This window comes from Bos grunniens, chromosome 18 (assembly GCF_055505025.1).
Source record: "Bos grunniens cultivar Pamir isolate PY7600 chromosome 18, Bosgru_T2T1.0, whole genome shotgun sequence".
Taxonomy (NCBI): Eukaryota; Metazoa; Chordata; class Mammalia; order Artiodactyla; family Bovidae; genus Bos; species Bos grunniens.
Window position 1 is genome coordinate 58,278,411 of NC_141182.1, and position 21,971 is coordinate 58,300,381.

General features: G+C 42.7%; 1 protein-coding gene and 1 pseudogene across 8 annotated transcripts in view; both read right to left on the bottom strand.

The window, feature by feature from the left end:
* Positions 1–21,971, bottom strand: part of LOC147354393 (zinc finger protein 577-like) — a 50,795-nt gene that overhangs the window by 22,906 nt on the left and 5,918 nt on the right. Inside the window, exons 2-6 of one of the 7 annotated variants that reach the window (XM_086353852.1) lie at positions 20,559–20,745; positions 18,373–18,499; positions 17,532–17,627; positions 9,784–9,879; positions 3,502–7,120 (exon numbers count right to left, since the gene is read on the bottom strand). In XM_086353852.1, coding sequence (XP_086209978.1) covers positions 5,832–7,120; positions 9,784–9,879; positions 17,532–17,627; positions 18,373–18,499; positions 20,559–20,573 — 1,623 coding nt within the window. In that variant the 5' untranslated portion in view covers positions 20,574–20,745 and the 3' untranslated portion in view covers positions 3,502–5,831. Of the gene's footprint in view, positions 1–3,501; positions 7,121–8,672; positions 8,824–9,783; positions 9,880–14,745; positions 16,344–17,531; positions 17,691–18,372; positions 18,500–20,558; positions 20,746–21,971 lie in introns of those variants that run through there. The other 6 variants (XM_086353851.1, XM_086353856.1, XM_086353855.1 and 3 more) reach the window with 6 other exon arrangements.
* On the bottom strand, positions 12,429–15,726 carry ZNF577 (zinc finger protein 577; annotated as a pseudogene). The gene is made up of 2 exons (XR_015146696.1): positions 15,718–15,726; positions 12,429–15,604 (listed from the first exon to the last, which is right to left on the bottom strand). The product of XR_015146696.1 is annotated as a zinc finger protein 577 (transcript).

A 21,971-nucleotide genomic window follows, 5' to 3' on the forward strand; every position in this document is an offset into this window, starting at 1 on the left:
GGACAGGGAATTCCCAGAGGCAGTTTTTTTGTCCTACCCTGTTGTTTATGCTACTGTATAGCACAGAGAACTAAATATCCTGTGATAAACCATCATGGAAAATAATTTATAAAGTTATACACACACACACACACATATAACTGAATCACTTTGCCGTACAGCTGAAATTAATACTGTATATCAACCACACTTCAATAAATTTTTTAAAAAAGCAGTCCCCTCTCCTGCCTTTTAAGGTCTAAGAGGCACTTTCACAAAGCTAAAGCAAAAAAAAAAAAAGAAAAAAAGAAAGAAAAATACTGATCTGTGTTGTAAAGGGGTTATTCTTCTCTACTATGGAAATCTTTGCTAAGAAGAAACTCCTAAACGCATCAATAGCCTTTACTGAATAAGACATCATGTTTGGATGTACTGTCTCATTTTTCGTAAGTATTTTAGGATTAAATCACTGGTAGGTTGGTAAATGTGGGCATGGTCTAGGCAGTCTTTCTGTCTCTGTCTCACACACACAAATACACCAAATCATTCAGATCCATCCTACAAAATCTCCAAAACACCATCAGATGGAATTGGGAAATCAACACAGAATCACCAAGATGGGGTGGAATTTGATGAGCTGTTGCAGTGTGTGTCTCTCTAGCTGCAAAATATTGGCTCTAGCATCATGCAGGTGAGACCATCATGACCACCATTTACCAGAGACTTGCTGTGCACCTGCCTGTCACCCTCTTAAACATTCAGCCACCCTGCTCACTATTCAGAATGATATTGTCCTAATCCCGGCTCACTGGCTGGGAGGCTGAGACTTGCTGTCAGGAGTCCCCGGTCCCCCAGATTGTAGGAGGCAGAACCAGGAATTGAAGATAAGCTGCTCCTGCCCCCAAAGACTGGACTCACTCAGTGTTGCTTTGAAGCTGTGCCTTTTGGTGAAAAGCATGTATGATATTACAACCCCACTAGGTCCCACGCCTGTCCATTTCTCCAGGTCCCTCCAGGTTGTGGAATCGGCCTGTGAGGCAATAGTGGAGCAGTGTGAGTGTGAGTGCCCATGTGTGTGCAGAGAACAGGGGCCACGGTTCAAGAGTCTACATGTTAACCCTGAACTCTAGACATCAAAATGTCTCAACTCTGGGTCCAGCGCCAAGTGGTTTGGGTTGATGGAAAATCTTATCTACAATCTTAAGGGGCAAGAGCAGGAGGGAGAAAAGCAACCCTTACTCTCAGGCTGGGCACAGCCTGGGCAATGCCCATTCCCCTTCCAGCTGAGTACCCACTGCCCTCCCCTGCCTGCTCTGGGGGTCTCTGCTGTTACACCTGCCCCATCACTCACTCAGCCCAGGAAGGAGTCCAGCTGAGACAAAGCTGTCCTGAGACACAAGGGGGAAAAGCCGCTGTCCCACCCAGTTCCCCAGCTGCCCTCTCCTCCTGGACACTATCTCCCTCACCTTGTTGGAGTCTGAGCCATAAGGACACACTCACCAAGGTAGATCACTGCTGCTGGAACGGGCAGCAGGACTGTGGTTGTCAGTAAATATGTGCCACGCAAGCCATGGCAGCTATGTCTTGAGATCCCCTGAGTTCATCTCCCCCCCTAAAGAGTTGCAATTACCCTGGCACTTGCAAGGCACTGACAGCTTCTGCAGAGGGACCGAGGTACCTCTGCAAAGAAGCTGTCAATGTTAGTCCCAAGACAAGTCAGCATCCGCAGTCCCTGGGGATTAAGACAGAACTAATTAAAAGCAGGTGCAGCTGAGGGCAACATTTTCCTGCCCCCACTGCAGTGAATCCTGTGTGTCCAAGGGAGCACAGGACAGACAGGGCACTCAGCGTTGTGCTGGGATGGCAAAGTGGATCCTCAAATCCTGCCCCTCCTCCCCGCCCCTGTGAACCAGGGTCACAGAGATGAGACCTGTCATGTTCGTGTTGGACTCTGAGCTGTGGCGTTTTAAGAGGGAACAGTAAATCTGACTCCGTATTAGATCTGTTTCTTCCTCAACATTGTGCTCTCTTGCCTGTGCTTAGTCATAATGCACATTTTGCAAAAGAATGTTGCTTAGAACCTGAAATATATAGGACAGCCCATCCTCAAGACTCTGACCATTAAGCCTGTGCTCTGCAACAAGAGAAGCCACCACAATGAGAAGCCCGTGTGCCGCACCTCGGGAGCAGTTCCCACTCTCTGCAACTAGAGAAAGCCTGCACAAAGCAGTGAAGACCTAATGCAGTCAAAAATACTTCTACCCTAACTTGTTGAGTGCCTACTCTATGTAATACAATTCATATAGTTCCACTTGCTCTTTTTTTCCTTCCACTGCCCAGGGTTAACTGTACACTTGTCTTCATGTTTATTTTTATAGTTTATGTGTATGTGAAATAAAATTCACACTTTATGGTAAGACAAGAAATATGTGTTTTTTTATATTATTATTTTTTGGCTGTGGCACGAGCCTTATGGGATTTTAGTTCCCCAAGCAGGGATCAAACTCCAGCCCTTGACAGTGAGAGCATGGAGTCCTCACAGATGGACCACCAGGGAATTCCCAGAAAAATTTAAACATAAAAAATTTTTCCTGTCTGGTGGCCTTCCCTCACCCCCGACTGTGCCTGTGTACCTACATTAGGCATCGACCAAACCTCCCCCATCAAGAGAAATACCGACTCAACCACTAAAAGCAACATCCTCCCAGCATCAAGACAACTCCTTAACACTCCTTCTCGACCTTGTAAGGGACCTCAGTGATGCTTGGATCTGGGTTGTGTAAACTGTCAACAGTATGCCATTTAACGTACAGCCGTCTGTCTCAGAAAATATATATGTGTGTTTTGACTTCCAACAGGTAGAACAGGTTTTGGAGCTTTCTGAGAGGCTGTTACTGGGTTATAATTCTCAGTTGGGCTTGAATAAAATTTTCCTTAGATTGACTAATTTTTTGTTGACATGTACTTGTCTTCTATTTTTTTTTATGTCAGCTTAGATGATATCTAGCTTGCTCCCTAGACTAAAATGATTAGACCAATGTTCATACATTACCTTTTCTGTCCCCACTTCTCTCCCAATAGTTGATTTACAATGTTAATTTCTGCTGTACAGCAAAATAACTCAGTTATACACATACATTCTTTTTTATACTCTTTCCCAATATGGTTTATCACAGGATATTGAATATAGCTCCCTGTGCTATGCAGTGGACTCTCTTTTTCTACATGGTTGTCTATGGGTTCTCGTCTCTCCACATAGGCAATCAAATAATCTGCAAATAATGACAATTTTGTTTCCAATTTTTAAACCCATTAGTTGTTATTATTGTCATGCTATGTTGGTTAAGACCTCCAGCAGTGTTTAGCAGGAAGAGAGACAGCAGATTTGTGTACCTCACTGGTGAATAACTAGAGAATATCTTCAAAATTTCATCATTAAATATGATGTTAGCTATAAAGTTTTGGTAGCTAATATCTATTAAGTTAAAGACTGTATATTTACACTGGTTTTGCTGTGCAGGGTTTTTGGTTTCTTTTTTTTTTTTTTCTGTAAGTATCATCACTGACTCAATGGACATGAATTTGAGCAAACTCTGGGAGATAGTGAAGGACAGGGAAGCCTGGTGTGACCATAGGGTCTCAAAGAGTCAGACATGACTTAGCTATTGGACAACAACAAATGATTTTTATTTGCATTTTGAGTGCCAAGATTCTTGCAATGTTATTCTTCTCAAATATTTTTTATTGATGTAAAAATTCATAAAATATAGTTAACCATGTCAAACTATTCAGTGAGCATTTACTACACTGAGAATGTTATGCAATCACCACCTCTATCTAATTCCAAAGCATTGTCATCATTCTAAAAGAAAACTCTGTGGCCATTACTCACTCAGTCTCTATTCCCCATCCCCCAGGCCCTGGTAAGCACCACTTTCCTTCACGCCTCTGTGTTGTTGTTGCTTAGTCACTCAGTCGTGTCTCTTTTGAGACCCCATGGACTACAGGCCACCAGGCTCATCTGTCCATGGGATTTTCCAGGCAAGAATACTGGAGTGGGTTGCCATTTCAGGGGATCTTCCGGACCCAGGGATCGAATCTGGGTCTCCTGAATTGGCAAGTGATTCTTTACCACTGAGCCACCAAGGAAGCTCTTATGTCTCTACAGATTTATGCATTCTGCACATTTTATAAAAATATAATATGTGATCTTTTTTTTTTTTTCCAGTTGGGTGGCATGTGGGATCTCAGTTCCCCAACCAGGGACCAAACCCACGCTTCCTGCATTGGAAGTGCAGTCTTAATAGCGGACCACCAGGGAAGTCCCAATGCATGGTATTTTGGGTCTGGTTTCTTTCACTCAGTGTACTGTTTCTAAGGCTTATTCATTTTATAATATGTATCGATAGTTCACTTGACTGTTTCTAAGGCTTATTCATTTTATACTATGTATCGACAGTTCACGTGTATGAGTGATTAATACTCTATTACATATATACATGTATTCTGTTTATCCATTTAGCCACTGATAGGCATCAGGGTTGTTTCCACCCGCTGGTTTTTGTGAGCCAGTGTGCTGCTATGAATATTCTTATGCAAGTATTTAATTACCTGTTTTCAACTTTATTGGGTATATACCCAAAAGTGGAATTCCTGGGTCATTGCTCACTTGCTAAGTCGTGTTTGACTCTTTGTGACCCATGGACTGCAGCATGCCAGGCTTCCCTGTCCTCCAGTATCTCCCAGAGCTTGCTCAAACTCACGTCCATTGAGTCGGTGATGCCATCCAACCATTTCATCCACTGTCACCTCCTTGTCCTCCTGCCCTCAATCTGTCCCAGCATCAGGGTCTTTTCTAATGAGTCATTCTTTGAATCAGATGGCCAAATAATTGGAGCTTCAGCTTCAGTATAAGTCCTTCTGATGGATATTATGTGTTGATTTCCTTTAGGATTGACTGGTTTGATCTCCTTGCAGTCCAAGGAGATCATCTACATTAAGGAGGTACTACATTTACTACATTAATAAGGCTCTCCTCCTCTCTGAGTTTGTTGATGTAAGGAAGATCTTACATCATGTTGATGTGGGAAGACTACCACATTCACCACATCCATAGGATCTCTCTCCTGTACAAGATGATCAAAGAGTTTTGACTTTTCCAGGGGATACTGTCACTATCAAAACATTCCTGAAACTTCCATTTTTATGTACAATGAGATGTGACTTTTCTTAGCTTGCTTGTATTCACTGCAACTGCAGGGTCCCTCTCCTGAATGAATACCCTAATGTATAACCAACATGACTTGAAAAAGAAAAGTTCCCACTTTCCCTGCACCCACATGGGCTGCCTCTTAAATGCATAGCCTGTGACTTTCAAATAAAGTCTTTTGACAATCACTGCCTCTTATACTACGTTGCATGCTCAGTCATGTCGGACTCTGTGTGACCCCATGGACTGTAGCCTGCCAGGCTCCGCTGCCCACAGAATTCACTAGGCCAGAATACTGGAGTGGGTTGCCTTTTACTACTCCAGGGGATCTTCCCGATCCAGGGATCAAACCTGCATCTCCTGCGTTGGCAGGCAGATTCTTTATACCACTGCACCACCAGAAAAGCCCATTCTCACTGACTTTATAATGTTTCTTTTTTTGGCAAGATCCCTAAGGTATGATCAAACAAGGTGAATGTCTTCAGATGGAAGATGTACAACTTTCATTCCATGTACAAGGTTTCTTTCCTATTAAGGAGTTCCAGAACAGTCTGTATAATGAGAACACTTATGGCATTTCCATTCTGTGTGAGTTCTGTGAGTAGATAAGGTTAATCAAAAGAGCTTTGTCACGTTCTCACAGTCACTGTGCACATGATTTTCCTCTATGCTGAGTTCGCTGATGATTAGCAAGCACTGATTTCCGAAAGAAGGCTTTCTGACATTCATTGCATCCATAGGGCCTCTCTCCTGTATGAGTTCTCCGGTGACTGATAAGAGCTGACAGAGTAGTAAACGCCTTCTTACAATGGGGGCATTCATATGGTTTCTCTCCTGTATGAATTCTCTGATGTACGGTGAGATAGGATTTGGCTGTGAAAGCCTTGTCACACACACTGCATTTGAATGGTTTTTCACCTGTGTGGGTTCTCTGATGTATAATGAGCGTTGACTTACATGACAGAACCTTCCCACATTGGGGGCATTCACACAGTTTCACTTTGGCATGACAATTTTTTAGATGGTTAGTGAGACCTGACTTCTGGATGAAAGCCTGCGGACATTCACTGCATCCATAAGGTCTCTCTCCTGTGTGAATTCGCTGATGGATCATGAGATACGCCTTAGTGGAGAAGGCCTTCTCACAGTTTGAGCATTCATACGGTCTCTCTCCTGTATGAACTCTCAAATGGATAACGAGATGTGCCTTTGACGTGAAGGCTCTATCACATGCACTGCATTTGAAGGGCTTCTCGCCTGTATGGGTTCTCTGATGTACAATGAGAGTTGACTTAGAGGACAGAATCTTCCCACATTCACTGCATTCGTGGGATTTCTCTGCTGCATGATGACTTTTCTTATGATCGCTGAGATCTGACTTCTGGATGAAGGCTTGCTGACACTCACTGCATCCATATGGTCTCTCTCCTGTGTGGATTCGCTGATGAATCAGGAGCTGAGTCTTTTTTGAGAAGGCTTTCTCACAATCGGAGCATTTGTATGGCTTCTCTCCCGTGTGAGTTCTCTGATGTACAGTGAGATGTGCTTTCACCATGAAGGCTTTATCACAAACTCCACATCTGAAGGGTCTTTCTCCTGAGTGAGTCCTCTGATGTAAGCTGAGCTTTGACTTCCAAGGAAAAGCTTTCCCACATTTGCTGCATCTGTGGGACTTTCCTTCTCTGTGTCGGGTCTTCTGATGATAGGCAAGTGCTGACTTCGTAATGAAGGCTTTCTGACATCGACTGCATCTATACGGGTTTTCTCCTGTTTGAGTGTCCTGATGAGTAACCAGCTTTAACTCACTGGGAAAGGTTCTCTTACAATCACGGCATCCATGGGAATTATTTCCTGCGTGCGTTCTCCAAGGCATGGTTGTGCGTGGTTGACAAGTATCCACTGCATTTTGATTGCATCCATACAGTTTCTTGCCTAAAGAAGTTGAGTTATAATTAGCAAACCCTGACAGCTAGATGAAAGCCAGAGTACTCATAGCAGAATGAACAATATGGCAAGTAAAGGTCCAGAAAAAGGTTTTTTTTTTTTTTTAATTATTATCAAAATAAGAATGAGATAATTAGTAAAATTTGAGGAAACTCTAAATTAGTAGTAATATTCTGATTTTGAAAACTATTCTGTTTATGTTTTTTAAATTACCTGTTTCTAGGAAATACACAGTTATGTATTTATAAAGGGTCATTATTAGGGGTCAAGAGTTCAGGAAAGCAATATGTACTTGTGTGTGTGTGTGTGTGTGTGTGTGTGTGTGTAAAATGACAGACAGATTACAATAAAGAAAATGTGGTAAAATGCTACCACTTAAGGGAATCTGCAAAAACAATGTACATGAAATCTGTGTATAATCTTGGGATTTCACATGAAGTCTAAACTATTTAGGAATAAATATTTTCAAAAGGAAAAAACAGAAAATAATAGAAGACATTCGTATTAAGTTATATAGGAGGATTACTCATAATGGCCTGAATGCAGAGTGACTAAATTGTTTTAGATTCCCACAATGGCATCTTGCACAGTACTCTAGTATTTCCAATCTAAATGCTGGTTACATCGTGGGTTGATTGGAAAAATTAACTTCATTATACTTCATTTTCACATAAAGAAGTAAAAAAGTAGGCAGTAGTCAGGAAATGCTCACGTGTAGGAGGACTCTGGAAGGAATTCAGATATTATATTATTAATAAGAGTAACAGGATGCCATTCAAGGTAATACTAGGAGAGAGATGACTCAGCTTTCACTTCAAAAATGTCATCCTTTGTGTATGTGAATTACAAGGTCTTAAATATTGTGACTTAACACTGTTTTTAGGCTTGTGGACTGTGGTTATGAAAACTGGTAATGATCTGCTATGTCATATAGCATTGTTCTTAGATTACACTTTAGATTTTGCGCTCTACCCTCCCACTCAGCAGGTTGTTCTACATGATGGTTTATCCTGTCATTCCCCATTTTTTCAATCCAGGTAACTGTCAAAACATTATGTCTTTAATAAGCCAGATGTTTCTGAAACTTATGCTCATGACTGCTGGGGGCGGCGGTGAGGTGGTGAGTAGCTAGAAACACTGACTTTCCTTACTTCCTTTTTATAAATAAATAAAAACAGCAAAATTTTTGCAAAAAATCACTTGATTACTGTGTGGAGAACAGAGAGAAGCAAGATTAAAGAAGTCAAGAGTATTTTCAAGAAAACTATAACAATTTTGGCAAAAAATACTGGACTTCGACGTGTGAGTGAAAACAACAGTAACAGAAAAGAGTGGAGCCCTTGGGATATAGAAGACAGTGAGACCAAACTTGCTGACAGATTAAACTTGTGGTATGAGCGAAAAGAGGAACAAAAGTGATGTGAATGTGAGGGAGGTATCAGATCTCTGAGTGCAGAAAAGAAGTATCAGGTGACTATATGAGGCTAAGGGAAAGTTTGGTCAGTAGACAGAAATTTGGGGGTCATCAGCAAATAAATAGTATTGTTAAGGCCATGAAATTTAATGAATTTACACTGGTTAACAAATGACAGAAACAGGCAAAGATGAAGCTTCATGCTTTTCAACTCTGAAGACTTTAGGAGATGCCCAGAGTATGGAGAAGGTCCATTCACATCAGGCACAAACAATGACTACAAAGGAAAGACGCCAAGTTAAGTCTTGCACAAACATCTGGGGGAAGCACTTTAGAACAAAGGATCCTCAGCTTTTAAAGTGTATTTACCCTATCTTACTGATTCTTTCTTGTCTAATTAATTCTGCAGGCAATAGACAATGAACCTTCCCAAAACTCTAATATCACATTTACAGACCACCACTGTGGTCAGTATCCCCACCTTCTGGTTTGCTCTGATACATTCTCACACAGCCCACAGAAAGCCACTGGCACTGGTGCTGCTGTATTAACTGGAAGAATTGTGGCATTATTTGATCAGGTAAGTAAGTGTTAGTCACTCAGTCGTGCAAGAGGCTAAAGAGAATATGGAGAAAGGAAGTGACGCTGCCAAAGAGGAAGAAGAAGGAGGAAGTCTGGATGCTGTAAGGAAACTAATTACTGAACACTGAGTCAATCTGAGAGAGAAAAAGAGGCACATTTTCCTGGAAACAGCATGCAAGAGAGCCTCATCGATGATTTAGGTGTTTGTAAAGACCTTCAGAGTCCCTTGGACACCAGGGAGATCAAACCAGTCCGTCCTAAAGGAAATTAAACCTGAATATTCACTGGAAGGACTGATGCAGAAGCTGAAGCTCCAATACTTTGGCCACCTGATGCAAAGAACTGACTCACTGGAGAAGACCCTGATGCTGGGAAAGATTGAGAGCAGGACAAGGGGGCAACAGAGGATGAGATGGTTGGAGGGCATCACAGACTCAACAGACATGAGTTTATTTTCACTCTGGGAGACAGTGAAGGACAGGAAAGACTAGCATGCTGCAGTTATGGGGTTGCAAAGAGTCAGACGCAACTTAGTGACTAAACAACAACAACCTTCAGAGTTTTAGCCTTGCTAAACACATTCGGAAGGGTCAGCCTTTCACGTCCAACTACTTTCAAGGTCTCCCATCTTGCAGCTTCTCAGCTACTTACTTACCTGAAAAGTACTGATGCTGCATTTCATCTTCTACTTTCCATGGCTCTTCTCTGGGCTCGAAGGTAAGGATCACAACTGGTTTGGTAGCTTGATAGCCTGTTTATGGGAAATGACAAAGATTTGGATGCTTACAATTGGACTTGGTGGGGGATGTCTAGGAAGAGCACAAAAGGAACAGACACACTATCACCTTGGCAGATTAAAGAGCTAATGAAGATGAAAGCACATTAAGTTCTGATGGGCATAGAAGGACTGAAAATTGATTGTCTATAAACTCAACTCCAGTATCCTGAGGCTCTTTGGACGTTAGAGCAACTAAAAAAGGAAAGGCTATTGGCTGCGTTCTGAATGACACAGGGCAATTATCGTTAACTAGTGTCATAGGTTACTAGAATTCTCCAGTAACACATCCTGCTGTTGGCTCTTCTAAGCAGAGCCTAGTGGCTACCACTCCTCCAAGGTAAAGAAATAGAAGTGAAGTTGCTCAGTCATGTCCAACTCTTTACGACCCCGTGGACTGTAGCCTACCAGGCTCCTCTGTCCATGGAATTTTCCAGGCAAGAGTACTGGAGTGGGTTGCCATTTCCTTCTCCAGGGGATATTCCCGACCCAGGGATCAAACCTAGGTCTCCCTCATTGTAGGCAGACGCTTTACCATCTAAGCCAAAAGGGAAGTCCCCCTCCCAGGTGAAGTCCATAGAAATATTCTCAAACGACACTAGTCCCTATTAATTATCACAGATTCTTCTTCCAATGTATGGTGATCATTCTGAGTGTGCGTGTATGTGTGCTCAATTGTATCCGACTCTTTGTGATCCCATGGACTATAGCCTGCCAGGCTCCTCTGTGCATGGAATTTTTCCAGGCAAGAATACTGGAGTGGGTTGCCATTTCCTCCTCCAGGGGATCTTCCCAACCTAGGAATTAAACCCATGTCTCTCGGGCCTCCTGTGTTGGCAGGTGAATTCTCCCCCACTGTACCACCTGGGAAGCCGGTAATGATCATTACCAATAGGCAAAAGACCTACAGGTACGTGTTCTGGCTGTTTTCACCATAAGTTACCACGGCTCTCTCTCTCTGGGTAACAGTTTTCATTAGTTACTATGAAAAGAAGTAAAATGCCCTTATACTGATTTTTGCAATTGAACACTTAAGTATCAACTAGTCTAGTAAATCACAAGTTCCTGAAAAGCATGTTCACTATATCTTACAGGTAAAATATCCCTAAAACAGGGATATAAGATGTCTCTATAAAACATTTCAGACAACTATTTAAAAGGTGAAGAAGAACTAAGTGCTTACATATAAACACAGCAAAAATCTGCCCTCAAGGAGCTTTTGCACACTTTTCAACAGATAGAACAAATAACAGAATCAGATATGAAATGACTACACATGCAGGAATTATCAGCACAAGATTATTAATATGAACGTTTAATATAAAGGTTTACTGTATTGAGAAATAGGAAATCTAAAATATGTAGAAGGGATATTATTAAAATGACCATTTAGATGTACATAAACCAGCAGAAAAATTTAAAAATAAAGTTCAGTTAGTTCTCATTATTCATGGATTTACTGTGAATTCACCTGACTGCTAAAATTTCTTTTTAACCCCAAATCAATAATCACAGCACTTTCACGAACATCTGCAGACATCTGCATAGAATAATTTGAGCAACAAATAATTTGAGTTGCCCAATGTGTATGATCCCGGCTGAATCTGAACAAAATGTTGTCGTCTTATTTCAGTTCTCCTATTGCAAACAAGCACCCTTTTCATGGTCTACTTAGTGTCATGTTTTTCATATTTTTATACTTTTTCTTGGTAATTCTGCTGATTAAAATGGTCCCAAGCACAGTGTTCAAGTACCGTCTAATGTCTTCAAGTGCAAGAAGGCAGTGATGTACCTTATGGAGCAAGTGTATGTGTTAGATAAGCTTTGTTCAAGCAAGAGGTATAATACAGGGCTTCCCCTGTGGGTCAGTAGCGGAGAATCTGCCTGCCAGTGCGGGGGACACGGGTTCAATCCCTGATCTGGGAGGATCCCACATGTCACAGAACAACTAAGCCTGTGTGCTACAACTACTGAGCCTGAGCTCTAGAGCTCGTGGCCTGCAACTACTGATCCCATGTGCCCTAGAGCCCATGCTCTGCAAAAAGAAGTCACTGCAATGAGAAGCCTGGGTACAACTAGAGAAAGCCCACACACAGCAACAAAGACCCAGCTCAGCCAAAAATAAACAAAAATTTTAAAAAGAGATACTGCGCAATTGGCCATGTGTGTATCAGTTGTTCAGTTGTGTCCGACTCCTTGCGACCCCATGGGCTAGAGACCACTAGGCTCCTCTGCCCATGAGATTCACCAGGCACGAATACTAGAGAGGGTGCCATTCCCTTTTCCAAGGGATCTTCCCGACACAGGATTGAACCAGGTCTCCCACACTGCAGGTCCATCTTTACCCTGTGAGCCACCAGGAAGCAATGTGTCCCTTTCTTCATGGAGAGAATCCCACAGAAGATTATAATTTCCATAATCCACTTGGCACAGCCTGCTTGGCCATATATAACATTTATAAGAACTATTTTAACATCATTTTCTACTAATTCTATCACCCATGTCATTTCTGGGTCTCTCATTACTTTTTTCCTCTTTTTAGATTTATTGTTTTCCACATTGTTATTGTTTTAAGAAATATTTTTTCATTTTTTATTTTTCTGGGTCTCTTTCCACAGACTTTCCTTCACATTTATGGGTCCTATTTTCCTGTTTCTTGGCATACATGCGTAGGTTCTGATTGGATGTCTGACTTCATGAAATTAACATTACTGGTTGATCCATGCCTGCTGAGTCATGTCCTACTCTTTGCGACCCTGTGGACTATAGCCCGCCAGGATCCTCTGCCTATGGAATTTTATATGTGGATATATTAATCTATTCAATTTCAGAATAGATACAAAGGTATGTTTGGTAGTATTTCCAACAGCAAAAATCTCATGTTCCATTAGGAGAGAGTTCTTTTCCAGTGCTGACAATTTGATTCTTATGTTTCAAGAGCATTCCACGGTGTTCACATCTAAGAATTAGTACAAGATTCTCTGATTAAAGAAAAAAAAATGTTAATGTACTTAGATCATAATTACTTTAGATAACTGCTTCACTGGGAACATGCTGTTCCAAATTTATTTAAGGGGTAGGCAGGAATTTACTGAAGTGCAAACTCTCTGAAATCTAATGCTTTTGTGGTAGGCAATATCATGGCAAATCCCAAAGATGTTCATGTCCCAATTCCCAGAATCTGGAAATCTGTTACATTATATGGTGAAGGGGAATTAAGGCAGAAGATGGCATTAAGTCATTTTAGGGCCAAATAAATTGTTTCTAGAGTTTTAAGGTTCACAGAGAAAAATGGTGCCCCAGGGAAGATTACACCCAGAGGCTTACCAATACTAGCTTTAGAAGGTGAGATTTGGCACTCCCGAGTGGATCCATTTTAGGTGAGATTTTGGACTCTGAGTTGGTCCTGTGACAGGCTGAGACACTTGGAGATGGTGGGATAGGGTGACTCCATTTTACATGTGGGATGGACACGAATCATTGGGTGCCAAAGGGTGGCCTTCGGTAGGCAGCATAATGGCCTCCCAAGACGTCTACATCCTTATGTCCAGGACTTGTGAATATGCTATATTATAAGGCAAAGGGGACACAAGTTAGCGATGAAGTTAAAGTTGTTAATTAGCTGATTTTAAGATAGGAGATTATTTTGAATTTTCTGGGTGGGCCCAATGTAATCACAAGGGTCTTTGAGCGTGGAAGGAAGAGGCAGAAAAGTGAGAAATGAAGAGCTGACCAGTCATCACTGGCCTTAAGGAAGGAAAAGGGGCCAAAGTTATGGAATCTGGGTAGCTTCTAGAAGCTGGGAAAACAAAGAAACCGAGTCTGCTCTAGAACCTCCATAAAGAAATGTGACCCTGCCAACAACCTTGTTTTTAAGCCCAGAGAGATGCATTTTGGATTTCAGATCTCTGGACTAATACACTGTGTTATTCTGAAACACTGAGTTTGTGAAAATTGGTTACAGCAGCCATAAGAAACTAATACAGCTGTACTTTTACATTCATTATATTCTGAGGTTTTCACTCCCTACTGCATTTCCTGACATCTAAGATTTCCTTTACTTAGAGGAGTCTCTCCCCATTTCCCAAGGTAAAACTGTGATACAGGACTTAATTTGGGGATACAGTTTCCTTTTTTTTTTTTACGGCTTTCAGGGGATTTCTCTTTTCTGAGTTCTTCCACTTTATAAATGTGTTTTTTCCACTTTCAGTGCCTCTAGAGTTGTCTTTCTATGCTTCTCTGACAAGTGAGAAGGTATAATTGATCACTGAAGACCATCACACTCTTTCCTAAGGTTTCAGTCCCATGGGAACTCTTTGAACCCCACTAGGATATCACTTCTGGGAAAAAGGTTCCCCACAAGAGCTACATTTCTGCTCCATATGATCTCACTGATATTTACTAAGTCTAATTTCTCATGGAAGTGTTCTACACAACCACTGCATCCACGGCATTTCTGTCCTGAAATCAACCCTTTATATATTTTTTTTTTGGCTGCACCCCACAACAGCCTGTAAGATTTTAGTTCCTCAATCAGGGATTGAACCTGTGCCCCTTGCATTGGAAGCTTGGAGTCTTAACCACTGGACCGCCAGGGAAATCCAGCATTTTTGCCCTAAGTGAGCATTGACACATATGAATGTGGGGAAGATTCTGGCTCAAGGCTTTCCCCCATCTCTGGTACCCAAGGATTTTTCTTTCTATGTAGTATCTGTAACATATAACACATAATTTATTACTGAAGGGGTGACCACATTCAGCATTTCTGAGGCTTATTCCCTGGGTAAACCCCCGATTATCTACTGAGGCCTGACTTCTTAGAAAAGACTAGGCCACAATCACTCTGTTTCTGCCCATTAGCAGCTCGCTCTTTAATAAGGACTGAGTTCCCGAAGACACTATCTCCGCAAGCACTGCGTTAACAGGGCTTTGCTCCTGTACGAGTTCACTCAGGCATGAAGAGCTATGACGCCTGAAGGAGGGTTTCTCCAGCTCTGGGGATTCTACAGCTTTCTCTCCCCAGTGAGTCTTCTTATGTTTGATGAGAACATGTGCGCCAAGGCTTTGCTGCATTCACTGCAGCCATACGGTCTCTCTCTGGTGTGAGTCCGCTGGTGCTGAATGAGCTTTGCCTTGCTTCGGAAGGCCTTTTTGCAGTCACTGCACTCACGCAGTTTCTCTTCCCTGTGAATTCTCTGATGCTTGGTCAGGTCAGACTTAAAAAGAAAGAAGGTTCTTCCGCATTCGCGGCACTCATAGGGCTTCTCGCCTGTGTGGAGTCTCTGATGGGCAATGAGGTAAGCCTTTTGGGAAAAGGCCTTCCCCCACATACTGCAGCCATACAGTTTCTCCCTGGTGTGAGAGCGCTGATGTCTCTTGAGCAGGTAACCTCTGGCTGAAGGCTTTTCCACACTCACCACATCCTGTAGGGTTTCTCTCCTGTGTGACTGCTCTTGAGACCCATGAGCTGCAACCTTCTGGAAAAGGCTTTCCCACACTCATTAGGTTCATGGGGCTTCTCTCCCGTATGAGTTCTCTGATGTTCAGTGAGCTGAAACTTCATGAATGCTTTCCCACATGCGTTGCATCTGTGGGGCTTCTCTCCCCTTTCAGTTCTCTGATGTCTAATGAGCTGTGCCTTCCTGGAGAATGCTTTCCTGCACTCACTGCGTGCATATGGCTTCCTTCCTGAACAAGTTTTCTAACGGCCACTGAGCGGTGATTTAGTGCTACTGGGTTTCACACAACCATGGTATTTGATTCCACTAAGAGTTTTATTATCTTGGAGGCAGACAGATGATTTCCCATACCCACTGAACCCATCAGAGTCCTTTCCTGTGTATCTTCTATTCTCAACAACAAAACCCAACTGTGACTTCAAACTTTTACAGTATGAGCCAAACTTACTGTGTTTTTGTGTTAAAGGAACAAGGCTTTTGCATAAATCAAAAATATTTGCATAACTTTGTGGACATCTTTCCAAAGTTTTAATCCTGTTTTGGTTTTCTGGGTGCCATTGCATAGGATCAATCTCCCACATTTCTTCTAGGAAAAAGAACAATGAAAACATCCATGATAATTCTACGGGGGGGAAACGGAGTACAGAAATGCCATGGTTTGAGTTAGGTCTTATAAGATTCCAGTCTAAGAGAAATGTCTACTGTGGAAGTGTATCCTATGCTTTGTGAAAAAAATGACAGTATTATAAAACAAAAGTCAGTAGGAGCAGCAGTTAAGTTAGTGTTAGTCACTCAGTCGTGTCCAACTCTTTGTGACTCCGTGGACTGTAGCCCGCCAGGCCTCCTCTATCCATGGAATTCTCCAGGCAAGAATACTGGAGTGGGTAGCCATTTCCTCCTCCAGGGCTCGAACCCACGTCTCCTACATTGCAGGCAGATTCTTTACCACCTGAGCCACCTGGGAAGTCCAAAAGAAGGCACCTGGAATTCATACAGAAGGCCTTTTAAAATTTTTTTTGGCCATGTCCTGTGCCATGTGGGACCTTAGTTTCCTGACCAGGGATAGAACCTGCGACCCCTGCAGACGAAGCATGGAGTATTAACTACTGGACCACCACAGAGACCTTCAGAAATAATAGAGCAAATAGGAAAGACTCAAGGTAACTGAAAGGCAGAGCAATATGGTAGAACCTAAACAAAATGCATGGGGAGGAAAAGAATTCACCAGGAGGAAAAATGATCTCATTCATGAAACTGAAGGAAAAAGTATTTTGCAGGACAATTACTTTGGATGCAGGCAAAATGCAGAATCAGAGGGCAGATTAGACTATAGAAAGAGAGCTGTCAACCCAGGAATATCTGGCAGAGAGCTTAAATCTTCCATATGTGTGAACACACACTCTGAGGGTGAAGACAGGATCTGGGAGAAAAGAGGAGTCTGGTCCCACACACAGGAAGTAGAGCATCACAGGCCAGCGGCTCTGGTGGCTGGCAACACACACAGAGTTAGAGTGCAGGTCAGACGTTAGCAGGAGTCAACCTGGGGCCCTCCAGCAGAGAACAGAAAGCTGAGGCCCTGAGACTGAGTCAAACTTTTAAGAGAAGATTAACAACAAAACCCTTAACCTGAAAGCTGGGGAAGCAGAGGGTCAATCAGTAGACAGAAGTCCCCTGGGAGACAAGGTGTGTGTGGTTTTCAGATGAATGAAGGTGAGGTGGGTAGTCAGGGAGGGAGAATAGCTCTGTCAAAAGGGGAGCTGATACTGCAGAGGCAGGGAGCAGCGCTAAGTGCAAAGTGATTTGTATGGGTGGTGAGAGAGACCTCATAGTGAGTAAGGTGGAGGACAGGAAGTGAGCCTCTGCAGACAAAGGAAGGAGAAGGCACGAGGGAGTATGCTGGGAGGCATGGAACCACCTTAAGACCTCAAGGTCTTGGATGAAACAAACAACAGTAAGATCCAGAAAACTGTAAAAAAGAAGACATCATCCTTTAATAGCAGGCAAAGAAGAACAGCCCTAATAACAACATGCGGAAAGGTGTTAGGTTATTGGGTCATCAACTGGTGTCAGGGAAGTTCCCTAGATAATACTTCAGAAATGTCAATCTGTCACTGACTAACTGAATTTTCGTGTCATTTTGTTCCACCTTCTTGGTTTGCGCTCACTCACCTGAGCAGGTTGGACTCAGGGCTGCTCCCTCGACCGTCCACGGGGGTCCTCCTTGTTCCAACTGAAAGAGTGAATTTGGTGTGGGAGCCTGATATCCTGTAAACGGGAAATCACGGGATGGCCGGTGCTGAGCATTTGAGCCGGGGTGATCTACGAGAACTGTACAAAGTTTGATTTTGAGGACCACATCCCTTATACTTCGATAAAGTAAAAACCTTTACCTTGGAAAGAGAGAACATGCATTCTAGGACCTACAGTGCTTTAGTCCCAACCATAAAACACAACATTCCAGGAACCCTGCAGATTTCACTGAATGAGAAAGAAAAGGCAACTGACTATAATGCTGTCTGCTGGGCTGCACCTTGCAGTCCTCCAAGCCAAGCCCTGGACTCACCCAACTTCAAACCAAAGAAAAAGAGCCCGGAGTCGGCGACAGAGACATCAGTGGTTTAACGGAGGGAGGAGCTTACTTGTCTGACGCAAGGTCCTGGAGCAATACCCCACTGTGTGCAGTACATGGCAGGTAGGACATGACGGCAGTCTTTGCTGGGGTGGGGTGTGCATTACCAGTTACAGGGGAAATTGACGTCAGGTTGGCTCATTGGTTACCAGGGAAACCAGCAGAGAGGCACGCCCATCACCACCCCTATGATAAGCTCTCATAGTGGAGATGTTCTGATCTAAAGCTAGAATGGGCATTAGCTGGGGCCGGGGTAAGTTTGTAGACAGGGAGGTCAGTCATTTGAGTAGGGTGTAAGTGAAGCAGGCGTGGGTTGAGCCAGAGATGGACAGAGAGCAGGAGAACGCCATCCTGGGTGGCCTGAGCACATGCTGCCCTTACCTACTGACACTAAGTTGCAGTAGTTCTCCAACATGACGTCCCAGTACAGGGCCTTCTGAGATGGGCCCAGTATCTGCCACTCCTCCTGGCTGAAGCCCACAGCCACATCCTCGAATGACACAGAGCCCTGTAATAACAAATTCCAGTGCAAATCATGATGGAACATGTGGAAAAAGAATAAGAACATGTTCTTTTTTTTTTTTTTTAATAAATCAGAAAAGATCTCATTTTTATTTTATTTTTTGGCCGTATGACATAGTTCATGGGATCTCAGTTCCCTGACTAGGGACTGAACCTGGATCACAGCAGTGAAAGCCCAGAATCCTAACTGCTAGACCACCATGGAAGTCCCTGGAACAAGTTCTGTTTATCTTCCCCGTGATAAAAAATTATGTGCACTGTGGCTGTGGCTATTTCACATAGGATAGACCATGTGCCTTTTTAAAAAAAAATCTGTATTTATTTATTTTTGTGCTGTGTCTTTGTTGCTGCATGGGCTTTTCTCTAGTTGTGGGGGCCACGCCCTAGCTGTGGTGTGTGGGCCTTTCATTGTCACGGGTTCTCCTGTTGCAGAGCACAGGCTCTAGGCCAGTGGGCTTTAGCAGTTGTGCCTCCCGGGCTCCAGAGCACAGGCTCAGTAGTTGTGGTGCTCGGGCTTAGCTCTGTGGCAATGTGGGATCTTCTCGGCCCAGGGATTGAACCTGTGTCCCCTGCATTGGCAGGTGGGTTCTTTACCACTGAGCCACCAGGGAAAGCCCATGACTGTGTCTTAGTCCACTTGGGTTGCTATAATAAAATACCACAGACTGGGTAGCTTACAAAAACAAATTTATTTCTCACAGTTGTGGGGGCTGGGAAGTCTGGGATCAAGGGCCATCATGGCCACCTTTTAGTGAGGGCCCGCTCCCTGGTTCACAGCGGGAACCTTCACAGGGAAGGGTGAGAGATCCCTGTGCATTCTCTCTTAAAAGGACATTCATCCCATTTGTGAAGACCTCACCCTCATGACTGACCTACACACCTCCAAATGGTCCCACCTCCTAATACTATCATCTTTGATTGGTTAAGATTTCAACAATGAATTGTAGAGGCACAAATTCAAACCATAGCCCTGTGGAATTCTACAAATTAGTCCTTCCCAGCCTAGAAAAGAACTAAAATAATATTTGCATAGAAATAAAAGACACTGTGCAGTAAGAATGTCTTTGTTTATATGAGTGAAAAATCTGTTATTAATTTAGAAGTCTATTAGAGGCAGACAGGGTATCCTAAACCTCCATGCTATGAAATATTATGCAAACATTAAAATCAATGAGATGGATTTAAATATACTGGTATCAATGATCTTCAAGGCATTCTCTTAAATGAAAAGAATCAAGCCCCCAGATAGTATAGTCTATAGTATATAGTCTATATAGTATATAGTCTCATCCCAGACATATGAAAAACTCTTAATAACATATTCAGTTACATATCTATAAGTTTACATGTGTGTGCATAGAAATGCATATATTAAGATATATAGAAATTAATCTAAATATAGATATATTTTACCAAACATGAATTTGGTGGGAGACCCAAATTATTAACATGTTACCCTTCGGGGTGAGCCTTTGGTGAGAAAAAGGCAAAAGAGGATATTCTCTTTTGGTGCAAAGACTTTTGTGTGCTTAAACCTTGTGCACGCAAATGGAGCTATGTATCATTTGTATAAGTAAAAATACAAAGATCACCCAAGAATAATTGGCTCTGACTTCATTATTTTGAAACTGGGGTTAAGAAGTTATAAGGGAAGAATTTGCCTCTATTTTAAGATTTTAGCCTAAACTTACTGTCCAGCAGATCCTAATTTTTTTTAACATATACTCTTCTCAGGGATTTCTTGGTGGCTCAGAAGGTAAAGAATCTGCCTACAATGGAGGAGACCAGGGTTCTGTCTCTGGGTCGGGAAGATCCTCTAGAAAAGGGAATGGCTAACCACTCCAGTATTCTGGCCTGGAGAATTCCACAGACAGAGGAGCCTGGTGGGCTACACTCCATGGGAGTCACAAAGAGTCTGACACAACTGAGTGACCATCACTTTCACTTTTCACTTCATACTGTTCTCATTTCACCAGACTGCTTTTTAGAAGCTTCCACAAGTCCCCTGGGAAACAAAGGATTAAAACAAATAACACAAACCTCACCTGGACCTTGCTCATCTTCTCCACTTCTTAAGAAAGAGTGTGTAACTCCAGGCTGTGTTCTGTCTTCTCTCTTTCCAGGCCTGCCTGGAGGTTATGGTCAGGGGTCTCAGGTCAAGCTGCTGCCAGAATCCATGCTCTCCAAAGCCTGGAGCCTCCTATTACTGAAGATGTTCCTGTAGACTAGAATCTGTGGATTCAAGAGCAAATTCAATGACTGAACCTACGGCCACAGCTCTCTGTAGCCTCGAGTACTCATTCAAACAGAATGTCCCAATAATTCAAGTCTCTTTAACTCCCTGAAAGCTTTTCTATCATGGGGTTGGGTCCCACAGAAACATATGAAATGGGTGAGACGAATGTCTTTTTTGACAAAGTTGGAAGAGTGTGAAAGTGAAAGAGAAGATGGGAAATACAAATCAGCTCATGGTCTTGTCCATGGCTAAGATCTCACACAGATCCAGTTCAGGAAAAATGAAGTACGAAAATGTTGGCTTTATAAACAACAAGGTCCTACTGTACAGCACAGGGGACTATATATTCAGTGTCTTACGATAAACAGTACTGGAAAAAGACTATAACAGCGTGTGTACATATATATAACATAGTGGAGTAGGAAATGGCAACCCACTCCAGGTTCTTGCCTGGAGAGGCAAGAGAATTCCATGGACAGAGAAGCCTGATGGTTACAGTCCATGGGGTTGCAAGAATCAGACATGACTGAGCAATAAAAAGAAATGGTAAAGAATCCGACTGCAATGCAGGAGACCAGGGTTCAATCCAAGTAGGGACGATTCCCTGGAGAAGAGAATGGCTACCCACTCCAGAACTCTTGCCTGGAGAATTCCATGGACAGAGAAGCCTGGGAGGACGTGGGGAAGGCTACAGTGCACGGGGTCGCAAAGAGGCAGACACAACTGAGGGACTAACAATTTCTTTTACTTTCATACAGTGGAATACTAATAGCAATGAAAAGAAATACTCTATTGCTACATGCAATAACTTAGATGAATTTCACAACAAAACATTGAACATAAGAAGCCAGACACAAGAAAACATGGATGCATGATTCTACTTACATAAAGTTAATAGTCAGGCAAATCTAATATGTTTTTAGGAAAGTAATTGCCTCTGGAAAGGAGGGAGATTAGGAGGTGGAGGCTTCTAGGGTGCTGGAATACTCTATTCTTTTTTTTTTAAGCCATGCTGTTTGGCATGTGTGATCTTAGTTCCCTAACCAGGGATGACCAGGAATTGAACCCATGCCTCTCTAGTGGAAGGGCAGAGTCTTAACCACTGGACTGCCAAGGAAGTCCCTGTAATATTCTATTCTTTTTAATTTGGTTTTTATTTTATTTCTGTAACATTCTAGCCTTTAATTTTGGGTGTTATACTTGAAAAAAGCTTTTAAAGAAA